Source organism: Neltuma alba, unplaced genomic scaffold (genome assembly GCF_004799145.2).
Source record: "Neltuma alba isolate B1F8T4 unplaced genomic scaffold, ASM479914v2 tig00010348_pilon, whole genome shotgun sequence".
Taxonomy (NCBI): Eukaryota; Viridiplantae; Streptophyta; class Magnoliopsida; order Fabales; family Fabaceae; genus Neltuma; species Neltuma alba.
In genome coordinates this window covers 97,868-119,017 of record NW_021635258.1, presented here as the reverse complement: position 1 = coordinate 119,017, position 21,150 = coordinate 97,868, and the positions used below count along the sequence as shown (strand labels likewise).

Below are 21,150 nucleotides of genomic sequence, written 5' to 3'. Positions count from 1 at the left end.
TTGAATATTATTTATTTCTCATTAAATTTACATCTGCTAATAAAAATGGTACCGTTAGATCAAGTTTCTCTTCTAAATGCTAGATTAAGCAAACTGACAAAATTTTGCGCTAGAGACGGCAATTCCACATGGTTTAAGATAAGAGAGAATCCAAATCTATATAACACTCTTAAAGAAAAGCAAAAGGGGCGGCTTAGCGTACAAGAGTTTTATTAGGTGGGATTTGGAAAACGACAGATGTACATAGTCTTTCCTCGACAACTGGAGAGATTGTTTTAATAATTTGAACTTATGACCTCCAAGTTACTTGACAATAATTTTTACCATTAAACATTTATAAATAAGTTTTTGTTATAAATAAGGAAGAAATAGAGAAGAATGATACAGAGGAAGAGAGAATCAACAAGAGAAAGTATTTTACATTCCATTCAAGCGTGCTCAATATATTATACATGGCCTCTATTTATAGGCACATCTTTACACTTTTGATAGAATCTACAGATTACATAATAATATGAGATAATTGTAGGACATAGAGATAATGAGAGATTATAGGAGATATAGGAGATAATAGGAGCTGTATGGACATCCACAAAGATATTATTATATTCATAACACTCCCCCTTGGATGTCCAATATATATGAATGTGCCTCGTTAAAAAACTTCAACTAGAAAAAACCCTATGGGACAAAAACTTAGAGAAAGAAAAAGAGTACATCATTTATTGATACACTATGCAATGCTGCCTCATTAAAAACCTTGCTAGGAAAACCCAGTGGGACAAAACCATAGACAAGAAAAAAAGAGTATAGCGTGTATCAACTCCCCCTTTTAGCAACATCAGTTGACCTCTTCGAGCGTGTAAAGTCTAATATAACGAACAACCCTTCCAAATATTGTACTGAGATAAAAATATCAAATATGAATTTCATGATCTTCTGAAAATCATGAGACGAATAGTTCTTTTATGGTTTACCCACACGTGGATCATACTATGATCTCCTGACATGAGAATCAAACAAGAATATTTTATCTATATAGCCATTAAGATTAGTCTTGGGTACCCTCAGATAAAATAATATTACTTCCATGGCACCCTTAAAGTAACAAAAAATATTTTTAACTTCATTCCAACATCTTCATGTTGATAAAAAACTATATCATGCTAATTAACAAATGATAGCTCAGATTTTGTATAGCTAGATAGATATATAAATGCTTCAGTGACACTAAGATATGGTACTTCTGGACCAAATGTTTATTCATTACCTTCTGGAGGTCTAAATCGATCTGTAGTCCATATTTAAAGATCTTGCAACTACCGAAACATATAATGGATGTTGTTTATCCACATAATGGATGTGATTTATCCATATGTATTCTTCTGAAAGCTTTCATTTCAAATTTTCTCTTTAAGTAATTTGCAGCTTTTGAAAACTCATCAGGAGTTTTGATACTATCATCATAAATAGTACTAATAACAAACTCATTTTGAATCTTTTCACAAACAGACAAGTTCGAATACGTTTACATCATTCATTCAGTCAATATTAACCACATATATCTCATATAGAGACTTACTTGAATAGGGTTCTTGAGAACATAATTGTATGCTTCTAGAAACTTAAATCCTTCAAAGATTTTCATACATTATGATTCATATCTATTCATGTATTGGATTGTTTGAATTTATACAAGGATTTGAATACTTCAGGGATTCATATAAAATTTCACTATAAAGTGAGTCATATGTTATAGTTATATATTTCTAAAACGCACATGAAGAAAACTTCATTTATTACTAGATTGCCAGATTGATAAGACATATAATTTAATCCACCACAAGACTTTATTTCTCTTTTCATTATACAAATGTCTATTTACATAATATTAACATTACACTTTAAGTGCGTGGGTTAGGGATACACAAGTCCCTGTTATATTGTGTCTTTTCTTTTTTGTTGGCCAACCATTTTTTTTGGCCTGTATTTCATGACAGATTTATATATAAGATCCTCATTTGATCACATGATATCATCAATAAAATTATTATCGACAATTTTATTCCTTTATCAATCCCCTTTTCTTTTATGACATAACATATCAAGATCTCTTTATTGCTTTTAGGCACTTAAACCTCTTCAAAGGTCAAACAGTTATGTCTTAATCTTGTTTGCAATTTATGTCTCCTTAGTATAATCATCATGATCATTTGCTCCTTTTTCTTTTCTTTTGGAACCGATCATACTCTCATGCTTTTAGCATGTCTTAAAAATAGGAGTACTTTTAGCTGGAATATAAGAATTAAGAATTCTTATTTGGGTCAGTAATTGCATCTGGCAGATATTAGTAATGTTTTACGAATACAATACTTTATGAACTTCTAGTTCATACTACTATATTTGAGGATCTACATTTGACAGTGAAAATACATTCTATGTGCTTTTTTTTTCTAGCTACACATTTTCTCCCCCTCATATTGGGAACATGTAATGTAGCTCTCCCAAATCCATATATCTCCTTTAGAAACATTATTTTGTTTCATTTAGAGACAAACAAGAATAAGGAGATTCTTATCCAATAGTGATCCCAACTTACTTTTAAATCCATCTATGTGCATTATCGCAGTGGAATAATAGATATTGCATATTCTAAGATAAGAAATGTCTGGCTCCTGACCAAAAGCCAATAATAATAGGAGAATTCACAATACATTGTTGGCTTGATGCATTTATGTGCAAAATATATAAAATCAATCAACTCAACACTCAAATGGGAATTTTGTTCTCATAAACTCTGGTCTAGCTACTTATGGAGGTTTTTACTAAACATATATTCATCAGTAATGTGAGGAATAATCACTAGTAATCTCAACGAGAATCATATTGATTTTATAATTAGGAACTTATGTACTCAATATAATTATTTGAACCTATTTGCGAACTTCAGGTTGTAAGTTGATCATGAACACCTGTGACCATTTTATAGATACATCTTTCACTCATAAAGTATTACTTTGGTCCACATGGTGTCTAAATGGGCCCATATATAAACTTGATACATTATAAATCTGTAACTATCTGATTTTGAGCACAACTAGTGATGTTCTCTTATTTTGTTCTTTTGAGAACAAACAACACATAAAAATTCTTGAATTATATATTATTTTTAGAGAATCTTTGATTCTTTAATAAATGACAATGCACATTTTTCATGATATTTAGCATCATTATAATCCGGGATGATCTGATCGGTCATGCCAAACTATGAATGTATAAACTTCTGGTTTATTGTAAAATTATTCTCAATTATTGGTAAACTTCTTGTTACCATATCATATGATTCATTTTTCTCCTTAATATTTTATAAGGAATATGCTATCAATTACATATTTTATCTTCAGGATAATAAATCATGATATAGCTCTTCTAGAACGTTATTTTTTATCTTTTACCCAATGGTGTACTCATGGAAGGTTGAGCGCTACTGACTCTTCTAGAGCCTTTTTCAAAAGGCATATGAGATATAAGGAATGCCATTAATATTAATAATAACAAATTCCATCCAATATAATTCACACTTGTATTTCAACAATCTCCCTCTCAAGTGTGAGTCATATAAATATATTTTTTTATTTCTATATTTCAAATAGAGTGAATAACATATAGTAAGCTAATAACATATCTTTAATTTGAAAATCCAAATGCTTCCTAATTCAGATTTAATAATGAATTTCAATCCAATTGCGCTATCACCTTAAGACCATTTGATAAACAAATATTCTAATATATATGTTTGTGGGTCATGATTTTCATTATCAATTACCAGTTCTTTAGAAACTATATCAACCTTTTGTTATTAGTTCTTCTAGAACTATATCAATTTTTTTGATTATATATAATTCTTCAGAAATGCTCTATATACTTATTCAGGAACTAACATATATTGTTTTTTCACCATATGATATACTTTACTTCTTGTTATGCTTTTTCAGAATATGAACTATATATTTTTTTTTTCAAAACATAAAACTTTTTGGATATTTTGTAATTTAAAAAATTCACTTCTTTGTATATATATTATGTAATTATTCAAAACTTATTCATAAATTTATAAATCCAACCAAAATTTGAAAAGATCTATAAGGACTAAAATCAAACAATATAGTTATGAAGATTTAAATCATAAGCTTTTAGAGCTATTTATAAGTCATTAGTCTTCAAGACTCTATATAGTAAATGTATATATTTTAAAAATCATTTGTGGCCCTTAATATTTGAACCATAAGCCTTTGGGACTTTAAGAAAAATCATAAGTTATTATTTTCATATCATTCAATAACATGAGTGTAATGGTTGCTGGCCATTTAGTAGTAGGAAATTATAATATTAATAAATATCAAATTGAATGTCAAGAATATATGAGAATAAGATAAGAATAAAATTAAAATTTTAAATTAATTAAATAAAACATGAAATAAGGAGAAAAGATAAACTCTTTTATCAACACATCCTTCACTATATAGTCATTAGGTTTCTGGGCTACATTATTTATAATTTTAATTGTCATAATTTTTTTTATAAATAAACCATATAATGATCCTTCTTAGAATCAAAAATATATAGCTTCAGGCTGTTTAATTATATAAAAAGAAAGATACATGGCACTAGCCGTTTAATTTCAAAATAAGAAAATAAAGACATATGGCTTCTGATCATAAGATAGAAATTTGATGTTATATGGTTTCTAGCCAATTAATAAAATGAAAAAAAAATCAAATATTTATGACTTCTGGTCATAAGATAGAAAACCAAAGTTACATGGATACGAGCCATTTAATAAGATATAGAAAAATTAAATATATATGGGGCTTCTGGCTATAAAATAGAAAGTACAAATTATATGGCTTCTAGTCTTTTAATGAGATAAAAAAACAATTTAAATATATATGGCTTCTGGCTATAAGATAGAAAATTAAAGTTATATGGCAACTAGCCATTTAGTAAGATAATATATATATATATGGTTTTTGGCTATAAAATAGAAAATTCAAATTATATGGTTTCTAGTCATTTAATAAGATAAAAATAATCAAATATATATGGCTTTAATGAGATAAAAATAATCAAATATATATGGCTTCTAGCCATAACATGAAAAAGTTATACCTAAATACTTCTAGTCATTTAATGAGATAAAAATAATCAAATATATATGGCTTCTAGCCATAACATGAAAAAGTTATACCTAAATACTTCTAGTCATTTAATGAGATAAAAATAATCAAATATATATGGCTTCAAGCCGTTTAAAAAAATAGAAAATTAGCCCCATATATATGGCAAAATCAAAGTTGTATAGCTTCTAGCTATAATATAGAAAATCAAAATCATATGGCTTTTAGTCATTTAATTTGAAAAGAATGGAAAATCAGAGTTATATGGCTTCTGGCCATTTAATTACAATGAGATGAAAACTTAGAATTATATGGCTTCTAGCCATTTAATTTTAGAAAGTAACTTTTTAAGGATATTGCTAGTATCTATTGAAAGTTCGGGTTCCAACGAAATAGTGACGTCAGGTCAATAAAGGATAGAGGGGGGAAAAATCCTCTTATCATAATTAGTTTGGAAGATATAATATCTATATCAAAATTAAATTGCAGCACTAAAAAGTAAAATAAAATCTCCAATCATAGCCATGGAACCCGATGTTTAAAACAACAGTAGATAATCCTTTTAATTCCATATAATGGCTTAAATTATCCTAGATAAATTGAATAGGAATATGGATACTCTGAAACACCATATATATGATGCTCGAGATATTTTTATTTGAACAGAGCAAAGGATACTCTAGAAAAATAATAAAGATGATGCTCTAAAATTATGCTCAGGTATAAAGGTATATCATACGCATCTTGGTTAGAGTTTCGTGCTGATAACATGTTATAAATAAGGAAAAAATATAGAAGAATGATACAGAGGAAGAGAGGATCAACAAGAGAGAGTATTTCACATTCCATTTAAGTGTGCTCAATACATTATAATAATATGAGATAATTGTGGGATATAGAGATAATGGGAGATAATAGGAGATATAAGAGATAATAGGAGATATATGGACATCAACAAAGATATTATTATGTTCGTAACAGTTTTAAAAATATTAAGATCTGAATCTTTGAAATGCGTCAATCTCACTACTAGGAAAAGAAGAGGTGGGAAGAGGGAGGAAACGAAAGGAAGAGAAGAGACTTCAAATTTTCATTAATATTGATATTCATCATATATGATAAATTCAAATTGAATAATAAATTAAAGACTTCCCTAATCATCTCAACCCTAGGAGCCCTCTTGGACAACTTTGGCGTCCCATACAAAACAAATAATGCAATCAAAGCACTACGCCAATAATGGCCGTATTTAATTTCTTCCCACAAGTGGCAAGAATTAAAAAAAACTGGAAATTATTTAATTTCCTGATATGGATTAATTTCTGTATGGATCCATGGGATGAACTCATGAAAGGTTAATTTATATATTTGATCCATACTGAACATGTAAGATGTAATATTTTAAGTTTTACGTAATTAAATATATCACCTCCGCTCTGCACATATGTGCCCACAGAATATTATATTTATGGCATATGCATCGTGTAGATGCTCTCTCTCTCCCCCCCTCATATTGATATTGTATGAGAATAGTTCATCTTTTTTTTTCCTCTTGTGACGTGCGGGATAAATGATATTTTAGAAGTTTTTGAACGATTGTATTTGTTTTTATAACATTTTAATTATATTGAAGTCGAAGAAGATGGGATAAGTTTTAAAAATTTGAACGGAAAATTGAAATTGTGGAAAATAATTGAAAGAAAATATTGCATATAGCCTATAAAATAAAATTGTACTAATGTCTTATGAATAATATGACTCTATTTAAGCGTTACATTTTTTTCCCCTATCTTTCTGGCTTTAGAAAAATCATTTTTTGCCTGACTTAGGTCCCGGTAGGTGAATCTCTTTGGTCATGTTCCTTTCTCAAATTCATCATCCATCGAAGCATCAAAGCTCTTACCTTCTTCCCTTCTTCATGTAATGTTTCTTCATATCACTTGCCAAGATTGAATTGAATGACCAAGATGAGATGATTGTCTACTTCAACCCAATACCATGTAGAAACAGAAAATCCAACACACACCCATTCTGGCAAATCGTCCTTCAAATCGTCACTCTCTTTCATCTGCTTAATGGAAAATTCCGTGCTCTGGGAGTCAACTACACAATCCGACTCAGATCCCGGCATTCAGGTGGACATGAATATAGCGAGGGCGAAAAGGGGAATAAGGTTTGGGGTATTATACATTTTAAATATTTTCAATATTATACAGATTATAAAATTATACATATGTGTGTAGACATATAGACGCCCGTCCCGTCTTAGTAAATGACCAGAATTGGGACGAGCCCAACATGACCGGCCAAGAACTTTGGTTTGGACTTTATTCTTTAATATAATATCCCATTCACTTTTCAACAAGAGTTGGTCTAGTTAGTCAGAGTTGGCTTATAATTTATAAGGTCGTGAGTTCAAATAACATTGTCGATGTAAGGACCTCGTTGGTAAGCGATTTGTAAGTTGCTCCTTTCGTTTCTAAAAAGAATTAGAGGATGTTTTCAAATATACCCTAATAAATGACTAAACCATAAAAAATTGCATCTAGAATGATACAAATATTTACATCTTAACTAAGAGTGAAATCCGAAAGGAGAAAAAATTTAGACATCAACCAACTTTAACTACTCTTTTTTGGTATTCTTGAATTTTAAAACTGTCTATATAATTAGTAACGGAAGAAGTATTAAATAGAAGGGATGTCTCAGAACAATTATCATAAATTGTCGACAAATTAATCAAAAATAAAAGGCTTAAATTTTTTTCAAACTCATATCAATTATTTTAAAAAAACCTCCTAAAATTAGGACCCCAAGGAATGTTCTTTTTATATAAAATAAACTGTAGGCCTGTGAACACAACTAGATGTATACCTAATGGCTGCTGAACATGGCGTCTGCGTGGGTGCCTTTCCCAGTGGGTCATTGCTTTGAAAATTCGTAGTCTTCGCCAATTGCAATTAGGCTTCAGCTGCCATAGTGGCCACTTGCACTTTCATAGATTGCATTGTCAACATCACTTTTGCCGATAATTGCTATCGCATCGTTCAATGATTTGGAAAATGGGAAAATGCCAAGAAACAACTCAATCCCACCGATCGATCTTTCTTTTCTCTTCTTCCTTTTAATAATTTTGTCTGATAGATGAAATTCTCATTCCTCCTTCTTCGTCGTTTCCAAACACCAATCAATGCCTTAATATCCTTTGCTCTGTTAACCTCTCTTTCCCCCTCCTCCTCCTTCTTCTTCCAAAACATGTTTCAACCTCATCTGCTTCCTCTAATCACCTTCATGTTCTGGTCATGGCAGATTCTTGAGGGCGTCGTTTCGGACCCCCAGATCAATTTTTTGACCAGAGGGTGCAACCCATACAACGAATACCTGGTGGCCAACGTCTCCCTCTTTGAAGCAAACATCAACGCAACGCTGCGAGACATCAGAGAGCAGATCAGTGGTCAAAACAAGCACTTCGCCACCGCACAGCAAGCTGCCAGTGGTGGAAACACCGTCTCTAGTCTTTTTCAATGTAGAAGCTATCTCTCCATCCCCGACTGCGTCGCCTGCTTCGACGTTGCTACCCCTCAAATCCTCAGCTGTGCTGCCGGCGAACCAGGTGGCCGTGTTGTCTACGACGGATGCTACCTCAGGTACGGATTTGGGGTCTTTGCTACTTCCTCAATTTTTCCGACTTCCCAAATTTTTTCCCTTTTTGAAAGCTAGATTCTACCTTCAAAAAAGGTGACATTTTTACATCCTATTGGCAAAACCTTTTCAAATTTTTAAAATATTTTTCAACAAATTTGAATCAAATTAAAAAGAAACAAAAATCTTTAAATAAAAAGTTTAATTCCATAAGATTAATAAATTATATGAAACCTTCTTAAATTTTGACCCATGTGCAAACGACTCCATTAAATTTTTAAATCTTGATAAAAGAACTTTGTTAACTTCTAAGTTTGTGATTTGTATGTGAAGGTACGACATTAGTGTCGCTTTCTTTGGTGCTACAACACAGTCTATCAATAGTGCATCATGCGGGAATAAGACTACAACAGAAGAACCTGCTACTTCATTTACCTCAGCTGTTCAACAAATTCTAATGAATCTCCAAACAGCAACTCCCCGAATCACTGGCTTCTCTGTAGCTACCAAGACACAAGTTCCTAATAGTGGTCCAACTATTTATGCATTTGCTCAGTGTACAGAAACTATCACTCAGAGTGAGTGCCAGAACTGCTTGAATGTTCTAGACAACAATATGCAGAGTTGTCTTCCCAATTCAGAAGGTAGGGCTTTTGCTGATGGCTGTTTCTTGAGATATTCCACAACCTCCTTCTTTGCTGATAATCAGACTATTGATATCGCACCCTCCTTCAAGCAAGGTACATATTGGTCTTCACATCATTTATATCACACTCAGCTTTGCTTTGGATGCATTTAGATGACAAAGTGTTAAAGAGCTATATTAATAATGTAAGGTATCATACTTTTTTTTCCCCAGGAATTATTATCATATGTGGCAAGGACTCATATTGTGAACGACTTTGAAAATCTGTTCTCTATTTTCCTGTTTTTTTAGGTTCAAGCAATAATAAGGGAGCCATTATAGGGGGTGTTGTTGGAAGCGGAGTAGTTCTTGCTTTGATCTTTGTTGCATTGTACGTCTGGATGAGACCACTAAAAAGGCCAACTAGGAGGGTTCCTAGAGGTGAGCATATTAAAATGACTTCAACTATTATATATTAGTTTTTAGTGATTTAATTTCAGGCTTTTGGTTTTCTCTTTTTCCATGAATTTACAGAAACGAAACCTTGATTTTGTTTTCTTCCTTTAATAATTTTGGGAAAAGAGACCTCCTCTTGACTAACATTCTCCTTAATAGGAGACGTTATAGGAACAAGCAAGTTGAAAGGCCCATCTATTTATAATTATAACGACCTGAAGACTGCAACCAAGAACTTCAGCGAAGAAAACAAGCTAGGACAAGGAGGATTTGGTGTTGTGTATAAGGTAACATTATTTTATTTTCCAATATGTAATTTCATCTAGATAAGCAAGGATGTCTAAAATTAAGTGAGTTTTATATAGTGTTGTAACAAGCTAGACTTTCAGGAGAAACAAAACGTCTTCTTTTTTTTTGGACCTTGAGGAGAAACAAAACGTCTGAAAGCATGCTTTTGATTAAAAATTTTAATAATGAATAGGGCACTTTGAAGAACGGAAAAGAAATTGCAATCAAGAAATTAACATTTCGTCATTTCACGAGGATGGAGGAGGAATTTGAAAATGAAGTGAAGCTTATAAGCAATGTTCATCATCGGAATCTCGTTCGACTCCTGGGATATTGTATTGATGGCAAAACTAGAATTCTTGTTTATGAATACATGAAAAATAGCAGTCTTGACATATTCTTATTCGGTAACCTTCTCTCAATTAACCAATCTTATATACTGTTTTTCTTAACATTTGTGACATTAATTAACAACATATCATCATCTCCTCTAGCTATCGAACTTATTGATATGGCATAATTTTATTCGACTGAGTAAAATCTAAATCCATTTTCTATTTACATTTTTTAAGCAAGGAACACTTCTATGTTTCTTTTGATGCCTTTAATACTCCTGCTCAAAGTTTGTAAACTTGAAAATAGGTGAAATGAAAGGCTCACTCAATTGGAAGCAACGATATGATATAATTTTAGGCATTGCAAGGGGTCTAGCCTATTTACATGAGGAATTCTATGTTTGTATCATACATAGAGATGTAAAACCTAATAACATTCTCTTGGATGAGGATCTTCAACCTAAAATTGCTGATTTTGGGTTGGCAAGGCTTCTTCCTGAGGACAAAACTCATCTCAGCACCAACTTCGCTGGAACATTGTAAGTTGAAACAGTTACGTTTATCTGATTTTCTTAACTTCTATTGAAATCAATTATAAATAGCATGCTGATAAAATCTATAGTATCATCACTAGCTAGAACAATGTTATCACACTAATAAATACTTATAACTTTTCTTTATCTTGTTTTTTCAACCTGAATTTCAAAAACAAGAGTTCATGTGTGTCTAGCAAAGCATGATATTGCGTTGTTAATAATCTCTTTCATATTTTGTCATCTTTTAAATTTTATGTATTCTTGTTTGTGTCAATGTTTTGGCTAAGTCATAAATATTATACATATTTTTCAGAGGATATTCAGCACCGGAGTATGTAATTCACGGCCAATTATCTGAGAAGGTTGATGTTTATAGTTATGGTGTTGCGATCTTGGAGATTATAAGTGGCCAAAAAAATAAGAAACTAGGAGTTGATGGTGATAATGAAGGCGAATTCCTCCTCCGAAAAGTAAGAAAATTCTTATGGCTAAATAGAAAGACATATTTCAAGGAAAATTAGGATAGCTTTTTCAACAACTCAACACTACTTGATTGACTTTATTAGAATATTTATTCCTTCTTTATTTCAGGGCCAATCATAAATATTAAAAAAACAATAATCTCAATTTTGTTTTGCCCCATTTACCCCTCTTATTCAGTTGCACTTTAATCCTACTTGTTAGGCTTGGAAGTTATATGAAGAAGGTGTACATGCGGAGCTAGTGGACGATACCTTCGACCCTAATGATTATGATGTAGAAGAAGTGAAGAAAGTCATAGAGGTTGGTTTGCTTTGCATCCAAGCATCTGCTGAAATAAGACCAACAATGTCTGAGATTGTTGCTTTGCTGCAAAATAAGGACCTGTTAGAGAATATGAAACCCACTATGCCTCTCTTGATTGAAACAAATTAGAGACTACTCCTCTACTTCTCCTATCTTGATTGTAATGAAATTTAAAGTTAGGGATGACTTTTGAGTTCTGAAACCCAGATAGGAAAATAGAAGACGAAGGTAAAAATAGAATAGATGATTGTCTTTTATTCCATTCTTCAGCATTTTGTTGTTGTAATTATTATTCATCAATATAATCTGAGCAAGTGTATATATGTAATTTATCATTCAGGAATACAGTTTTGATAAAAGCCCATTAAAGCATATGGAAAAAAGTGACATCAAGAATGCATTTTTTTAATCAATAAAGCTAATTTTATAACTAAAATGAATTTTTCATTGACATTACTTATTTCTCATTATATTTACATATGCTAATGAAAATGGTGCCCTTATATTTGCAAGTTCCTCTTCGAAATGGTAAATCAAGAAAACTGATCAAATTTTGTGCAAGCGAGATAAGGTGGCTGACAAGAAAATCAAATTAAAGTAAAAACTCTCTCAACGAATAAAAAATCAGTCAAGTTTATAGCTTGATTTAAAATTTTTATATTTTCATTAATGTTGATAGTGATCATAATGATAATTTCAAGTCCAATAATAAATTAAAGACTTCCCAAAATAAAGCAACTTTTTTTTAACTTCTGGCTTTTGATTTTTTTTTTAAAACTTAAATGCTTTGAAACTGACTTTTTAATATATCATTCAAACAATTTTTTGTCAAATTGTCCTTTTTATAAAAGCTCGTACCAACATAAATCATATTACATTAAAGAAAAATGCTAGATTAACCAAACTGACCAAATTTTGTGCAAGAGACGGCAATGCAACGTGGCTGAAGATGAAAGAGAATCCAAATCCATAGAACACTCCTAAAGAAATGCATAAAGTTGAGATTTAGTGTAAAATACCCCTACTAGGTGGGGTTTGGGTGGGGAGCGATTTATATAGCATTCCCTCTACAAGCGGAGCAATTGTTTTTAGGATTTGAATCCGTGATCTCCAAGTCACATGACAAGAAAATCAAAGTGAAAAATCTCTCAATGACGGAAAAAAATCAGTCATTGAGAGAGAAGGTTAGAGAGAGAAGCTCTCTCTTGGAGTTTGTGACACGACCCTCCTGTTGGCCCTCCTAGAGGGCCCCTGAGAGTTGAATGCCCCTCCCACTGCCCACTGCGGCAGGGAAAAAAGTGAACCCATTCCCACACTCTGGGATTTGAAAGCGCCAAACCAATCCCATTATACCCCTGTTGGAAACAATGGAACAAAACGTCAACATGTAGCTAACGGAAAAGAATGAGCGTTCTCCAGGGCTAGGAGAAAATAGAACTATAAAGAAAATCAAGATGCAGAGCCCCCCTGAAAATGCGACCACCATGGAAACAGAGGAACTGGAGATAGCAGAACAGGCTCCAACCCCGGACTGGTCAAGCATACAGAAACAGCTTTTCAATGAAGACGCAACTATACAGCAGAGAGAGGGTCTACTTTCGCCACATGGCACGCACGTGGAGACTCTGGGATCTCAACCACCGATCTCATTCAAAGACAAACTCATGGGAAATCAAAAAGATAGCACTGAGTCCACGGGAGAAAAGGAGGAAGTTGACATACAGCAAGACGACGTTACAGTCAATATGGATGGACTCATACTAATCATTAACTTCTCACATAGAGTGAGAGACTTTATGTGTAGTTGCATGAAATATGTAGTTGTGGTCAAACTCCTGGGACAGTTTATCTGGCAAGACATACTATATACAAAGATATGCTCCATGTGGAGGCCAACTGGAAACTTTAAGCTTACCAAGCTTGAAAGAGGGTGCTACATGGTTAAGTTTGAGAACGATTTTGACTACCAGAATGCCATATTAGGGGGCCCCTGGGTCGTGCTCGGTCACTACCTAACGGTGCATCCATGGGAGCCTTCCATCTCATCGCTGAACTTAGAGATCAAGCAGGTTTATGGGTGGGTTCGCCTTCCAGGTCTTCCCTACCATTACTATCACAAAAGCATCTTAAGAGCAATTGGGGAAGTCATAGGAAAGGTCCTAAAGATAGACTACAACACAGAAGGAGTAGACAAAGCGCAGTTTGCACGACTAGCAGTCAAGCTGGACCTTACCAAGCCCTTAGTCTCGATGATCAAATTGGACGGTGCAACACAACTGGTTGAATACGAAGGGTTGCCAACCATCTACTATGCTTGTGGTCGATACGGGCACCTTGAAGCAGTATGCCCATTGAGATCCCAGCAACAAGGCCAGGAAACTCAGAACCCACACCGGCCTGAGACAGGTCCCACGACAGAAGCAACAGCACGTGCTGAGAGAGCGCGTGAGGATCAAGTGTACGGATCCTGGATGAAAGCCCCATCTCGTGCTTGGAGAAATGGGAAGGGAGGAAGACGATCATCTGACAGCATCACCCCTAATAGCATTGCTAGAGGCAACAGGTTTCAAACGCTAGCTACCTCGGACGAAGATACCTTGCACCAAACGAGCAATTCTAAAGCAATACAGAAGGAGTACATAGTAGTTGAGCAACCATCTGACACCTCGAGAAGCAAAGTAACAAAAAGACAACCTATGAAGTCGACCACTGCGAAAGGCAAGCGTCCAGAGCAAGGAACAACCATAAAGAAACAAGGGCCTCAAAAACAGAACATGGATAGTATATTCGAATCCTCGGCATACAAAGAAGAGCGGGTCCACACAAAATTAGACCCAGTAAAACATACTGCCATCTCCTTGACTAACTCCCGAGTAGCGCTTGGCCCAATTAAAGCCAAGCCCATGAAGGTCACTAGGTCAACAGCACGGAGAACCAACCTCACCCTTAGTACAGGCAAAGAGAATTATGGGCCAAAACCTCCTGACTTAAGTACACAAAAAGGGGGGTTCAAAGTGCAAACCTCATGTAAAGTTAAGAATTACAGAGCAAAACACAAGGACGCAATTAGTACTCTGTCAGAGGAATTAACCAGAGCTCTAGCTGAGGCATTGGGATCTTCTATTACCTCTGACAAGGAACCAATCTTTGCTGAAGCAATTGAAAACTCTTTTGAAGATGAAGAGATGCCTTCTTGCTTCGAAATAGAGCACTAATTCAGCTTTAAATCATGAATAAAACATTCCTTGCGTGGAATTGCCAAGGAGCTGCGTCTAATTGGTTCCTTAGAGCCTTGCGCTCACTTTTGAAAGATTACAGACTTGATGTAGTAACGCTGGTTGAGCCACGAGTCTCAGGAGCGAAAGCTGATGCTGTTATTCATAAATTAGGATATCCAAACTCCCACCGTGTTGAGGCAGTCGAGTTCTCGGGAGGAATCTGGATTCTATGGAAGGATACAGTCACACTCAATGTAATCAAGAACCATAAACAAGTTGTACATGCTTCTGTCAGCTCAAATGATATGAGTGAGCCCATCCTACTCTCAGCTATTTATGGAAGCCCGCAGCCTTTATTAAGGGAACAACTCTGGCAAGAACTCACTACTTTTGTTAACAACGTTAATGGCCCATGGCTCCTGCTCGGAGATTTTAATGCCACCTTAAGCGAAGATGAGAGACATGGTGGAGTACAACGTAGTCAAAACGGTTGCCATAAATTCAGGAAAATGATGCAGGAAACTGGACTAATGGACTTGGGATTCTCTGGGCCAAAATTCACATGGCAGCAAGGTGGATTAATGGTAAGACTTGACCGAGCCCTTTGTAACAGTTCGTGGATCGATGTCCTCCCTCATACACAAGTCCTACATTTGCCCAGAGTGTAAAGCGACCACGGACCACTATTAGTCAAACAAGTTGGGCTCATTGCTCAAGCCTAAAAACCTTTTCGCTTTGTTGTGTCCTAGACTATTCTCCCTGATTTTGTGGATCTAGTGAATCAAAGCTGGGTCGGCTATCAAAGCCTAAGCCACAATATTAAATCTTTCACTGAAGAAGCCCAGAAGTGGAACTTTGATGTCTGTAGTGCAATCAGCAAACAGAAAAATAAGCTCCGTCGTCATATACTAGGGGCACAGAGAGCGCTTGAGAGCCAACCTTTCTCAACTATGCTACTTGATTTAGAGCGTACTCTAATATTAGATTATGAATCTCTTTGCCTGCAAGAGGAAATACTTTGGATGCAAAAGGCCAAAACACAATGGATCTAGAATGGGGATCGCAACACACGATACTATCACACAAAAGCACTGATCCGAAGAAGGCAGAACCAAATACTTATGCTTCAGACTGACGACGGTGCATGGGAGGCTGATCAGTATCGCCTATGCTCAATGGCAACAAACTACTTCCGTGAATTGTACTCTTCAGAACTTCCCCTTTTAGATCTGCAGCTTTATACTGGTACGTTTCCTCCTCTTCTAGAGCCCATGCAACTTTTACTTGAGTGTCCAGTTACCAAAGAAGAAACTAAACGTGCTCTGTTTGATATGCACCCCCTTAAATCTCCGGGAGCTGATGGCCTTCATGCTTTCTTCTTCTAAAATCAATAGGAAGTAGTAGGCGACTGTGTGTTCAAGGAAGTAAAAGCAATCTTTGAAGGAAAGGAGATAGACCCCAGTTTCAACCGCACCCTCATAGCTCTGATCCCCAAGAAAGAAAGTCCCCAGACCCTGAAGGAATTCGGGCTAATCAGCCTATGTACTACCTGTTACAAGCTCGTAACCAAGATAATAGCCAATAGACTCAAGCCGATTATGGGGCATCTGGTTCTCCTCTATCAATCAAGCTTTATCAAAGGCAGACTCATTACAGACAATATTATTGTAGCTCAAGAAGCGATACATTCTATGAGACAAAAAACAGGGAGGAAATCATGGATGGCTATTAAAGTAGATTTAGAAAAGGCTTCTAACAGACTCAAATGGGACTTCATTGGAGACACTCTCAGGAAGGCACCAATTCCGAGTCACCTTGTGTCTCTAATAATGAAATGCATCACTTCTTCTTCTATGCAAGTGCTTTGGAATGGAGCAGTGGGAGAATCCTTTTGTCCTCAAAGAGGGATCAGGCAGGGGGACCCTCTCTCTCCTTATATTTTTGTCTTATGCATGGAAAGATTGTCACAAGCTATTCAAATGGAGGTAAACAAAGGCACCTGGAAACCAATTCGCATGAGCAAGACGGGGCCCCACTCTGTTTTTTGCAGATGATCTTATACTCTTCAGTACCACGGAGGCCAACCAAGTAAAGTTGATACAGAACATACTTGATACTTTCTGTAACTTCTCAGGACAGAAAGTCAGTAATGCCAAAATGAGAATACATTTCTCGAGAAATGTAAGCCACCAAGCGGCAAGCGCCATTAGTGCTTAATTGGGATACCAAAAAATAGACAACCTGGGGTAGTATTTGGGAGTACCGCTCTTGCATGGTAGAATCACAAGAGACACCTATAAGTACATAGAAGAGCAAGTGCACAAAAAATTATTAGGATGGAAAGCAAAATCGCTCTCCCTAGCAGGACGAATAACCCTGGTGCAGTCGGTGCTTTCAACAATTGCTTTATATGCTATGCAATCAACACGCATCCCTACTTCTACTTGCACAAAACTCCAAGCCCTTACTTGAAGCTTTATATGGGGAGACACAGATAGCTGTAAAAGCGTTCATCTCATTAAATGGTCTCAACTTTGCCAGCCTAAGACGCGCGGGGGTTGTTGAATCAGGGGCATAGAAGGACAGAACACAGCCTTTTTGATGAAGGTAGCCTATGCACTCATGCATTGTATTGACCTCTTCTAGGTGCAGATCATAACAAGCAAGTATGGCTGGAATGGTGAACCTGACTAGCGTATGAGAACTAAGAATGTGTCACACTTCTAGCGTAGTATGGCAGCTGTAATAGAAGACATGAACTCAGGTGTTCAATGGAAGATAGGTAATGGTGATCGAATCAGATTTTGGGAGGACTATTGGGTAGGAGATCTTGGTCCCTTATGGCTTTTAGCCTATAAACCCATACATGAAACGAATAGGCAAAAGAAGCTACTTCAGTTTGTAACTACGGATGGAAGATGGAACTGGCAGGAATTCTCTGAACACCTCCCACAAGATATCCTACGTTAAATTTCCGAGACGTGTCCCCTAAACCCAACAGAAGGAAAAGACAACTGCTATTGGAGGCTAACTTCTCAACATGGGTTCAGCCTCGAATCAGCTTACCAATTGATTATGGAGAATGAATGGGAGGAAGAAAACCCGATTTGGAAATTAGCATGGAAATGGCCAGGACTACAGAGAGTAAGATCCTTCCTTTGGTTAGCTTTAAGTAACAAGCTCCTAACTAACGCTGAACATTACCGGAGACACATGACTCATAGCACCCAATGCGAATCATGCGGACACGGAGTCGAAGACTCAGACCATGTCTTAAGGAGTTGTTATTGGGCTCAGATCTGCTGGAGCCTTGTCATACCCCCGTGTCACCTCTCGCGTTTCCTGAGCATATCCTTCGAAAGATGGTTGCAAAAGAATCTGGACACGATCAAGAACAGACTGAATTGGTGAGTGATGTTTGGTCTCCTCTGTTGGAAACTTTGGAATGCTCGCAATGGAAGACTTTTCAATCATGAGGAGACCCAGCCTCTAAGACTAGTTAATGAAGTCTTTTCTTTGACCGATCAAACTATAAGATCTGCTGAGTTGCATAAACAGCTTATTATGTAATCTCTTAGTAGTTTCTGTTTCTTTCTTTTTCCTTTTATTTCCTCTGTAAGTTTGTTGTTATTTTTCAATAAATTCCTTTTCACTCAAAAAAAAAAAGGAAAAAAATCAGTCAAGTTTATTCATCATCCATAGTTGCATCAATTATTGAACTAGACTTGCTTCTCCATGTACTACATCATTGCCTCTCCTCTCCTCGTTCCATCCTCTTTCTTTCTCTTCCTTTTCTAACCCTTAGATCAATATTTTAATGGTTGATATTTTAATCTTTTCAAAATTATTATTCAAATGTTAAATTATAAATAAATAAATAATAAAATACATACTACTGAAATTTAATTTCAACAATTTACAAATGCACTAAAGACTTTTAAAAATATTTATAAGTAAGTTTTAAAAACATTAAGATACTGTTGAAATGTGTTAATCTAATGGTTAGAAAAAGAAGAGAAGGGAAGTGGATGGAAGGGAAAAAGAGAGACTTTAAATTGGCGTTAATATTGATCATAGATGATCATTTCAACTTGAATAATGAGTGACTCCCCTAATTATCTCAACTGTAGCAACCTCTTAGACGACCTTGACCTCCATAAAAAGACAATACTTACATGGTCATAGTCCTATTTTTAAAATATTGGCATTTAATTATAAATTCACATGAAACAAAAAAAGGACTCATGGCTAATTAGAGAACTTGATATAATGAATATGAAGAACTTGATCTAAGTTTTTTCCCGTACAAAACAAATAATGCAAGCAGAATCAAAATAAATAAAATATGCACCTGCAGCCACTTGCCCCAATAATGGCCTTATTTAATTTCCTCCTGCAAGTGGGAAGAATAAAAAAAAAAGGAACTTATTCAATTTCCTAATATATATGGATTAATTTCTATATGGATCCATGGCATGAACTCATGAAAGATTAATTTCTATATATTTAATCCATACTGTGCACGCACATAAGATGTCATATATTTTAATTAATTATATCACCTCCGTCCTCCACTCCACACATGCCGTACGTACTCACCCAAGATTATATTTACGACGTATGCCAAATTCACACGCACACATATATATTGATATTGTATGAGCATAATTTATTTTTTGTGTGTGACGTGTGGAATAAATGATATTTGTTTTGAACAATGCATTTTCATGACATTTGAATTATATTGAAGTCAAAAAATATATGGGGAAATTTTTAAAAAAAAGATCTGAACGGAAGCCACTGAAATTGTGGAAAATAATCAAAAGAAATTTTTTTTTTGCCTATAGCCTATAAAATTACTGATGTTCAGGTCTTATGAATAATATATGACTCTCTTTAAGGGTTATATTTTAAATTGATTAATAATAATGCAGTAACAATACATTGGAAAAAGATTCTCTCTAGGTGATAAGCCTCTCAGGGCATATATATGAATATGCTCATAAAAAATTGAGCATGTAATGCTCCTATCAATTTTGATTTTTGACCTTTCACATTGATTTGGATTAGATGATTGATATTCAATTTAATTTTTTTAATATTTTACATAATTTTTTTATTTTACTAGATATAGAATTTAAAATAAAAGTAATGTGATATTTTTTTTTTAGGAAAATAAATTGACAAGGTTTTTTAACAGACCTGAAAAAGACTGATGAGAGAGGCCAACTCAGAAACTCTGCCCGAATACGTCACATACGTGCACCTAATAATTTAATACAAGCAAAAAGTCAAAAGTTTTGGATGGTGGTGATGGAGAAGAAGCCATTGCAGATCATGAATGGAAAAATCAATAATGACGCTGTCTTGGCTACTCCCTAGTCTCAAAAGCTTGTTGGGAATATGAAGCCCGCAAAGTGCGCTTTTGAAGAAAAAGCCAGTTGACAATTTTTTTTTTTTGGGTTTACGTTTGAGATAGCTTTGGGGTAACTTTTCGGTGTGAAGTGTCTTGAAATTTAAAGTAATTTTTTCTGGCTTTTTTTTTTTAAACCAACAGGGGTTGTATCAAACGAAAAGAACTGGTCCTCGTAACGTGATAAAACTACGCTGTCAAGAGGTATGAAAATTAATTATGTAGAGTAGGTGCTATAAAACATGTTTTTTCACCTGTAGAAGTTAGAGAGAGGTCTGCCATTATAAATGGAACATTGCAAATTTCATTTTACTTGTAACCTGCTTGTCCTTTAATTCAAGAAAACGTTAGAGAGAGAGATAGAGAGAGAGTGAAGAATATGTGATGTAGGGGTGTTTGAAAATGACTACAGAAATTTTATGACGGTGTAGGTTCAATTCCTATATAAGACTGATTAGTGATCACGACTATGGTGGACCCTAACTCAACCAATGAGGGCAAGAGACACCCCCGGGGGGTTTCTGTAGAGCTGAATTAAAAAAAAAAAACAATGAAGAGTAGCTCTCAGGAGAATGTTTAATCTTGCAACTTGCAAGAAAATGTACAATTGTACTTCTTGGTTTTGACACATGTTTCTTACGTAATACTACTTCATGTCCTAATTATAAAATCTT

The 21,150-nt window shown here is 34.8% G+C and overlaps 1 protein-coding gene across 1 annotated transcript; it reads left to right on the top strand.

Moving 5' to 3' along the window:
* The first annotated feature begins 8,331 nt into the window (after positions 1–8,331).
* LOC114755911 (cysteine-rich receptor-like protein kinase 2) lies at positions 8,332–11,582 on the top strand. The gene is made up of 7 exons (XM_028944808.1): positions 8,332–8,824; positions 9,153–9,559; positions 9,757–9,885; positions 10,060–10,187; positions 10,382–10,595; positions 10,831–11,062; positions 11,373–11,582. Exons 1-7 carry the CDS (start codon positions 8,433–8,435, stop codon positions 11,578–11,580), a joined length of 1,710 nt encoding a protein of 569 aa, XP_028800641.1. The 5' UTR covers positions 8,332–8,432; the 3' UTR covers positions 11,581–11,582.
* Positions 11,583–21,150: the final 9,568 nt, after the last annotated feature.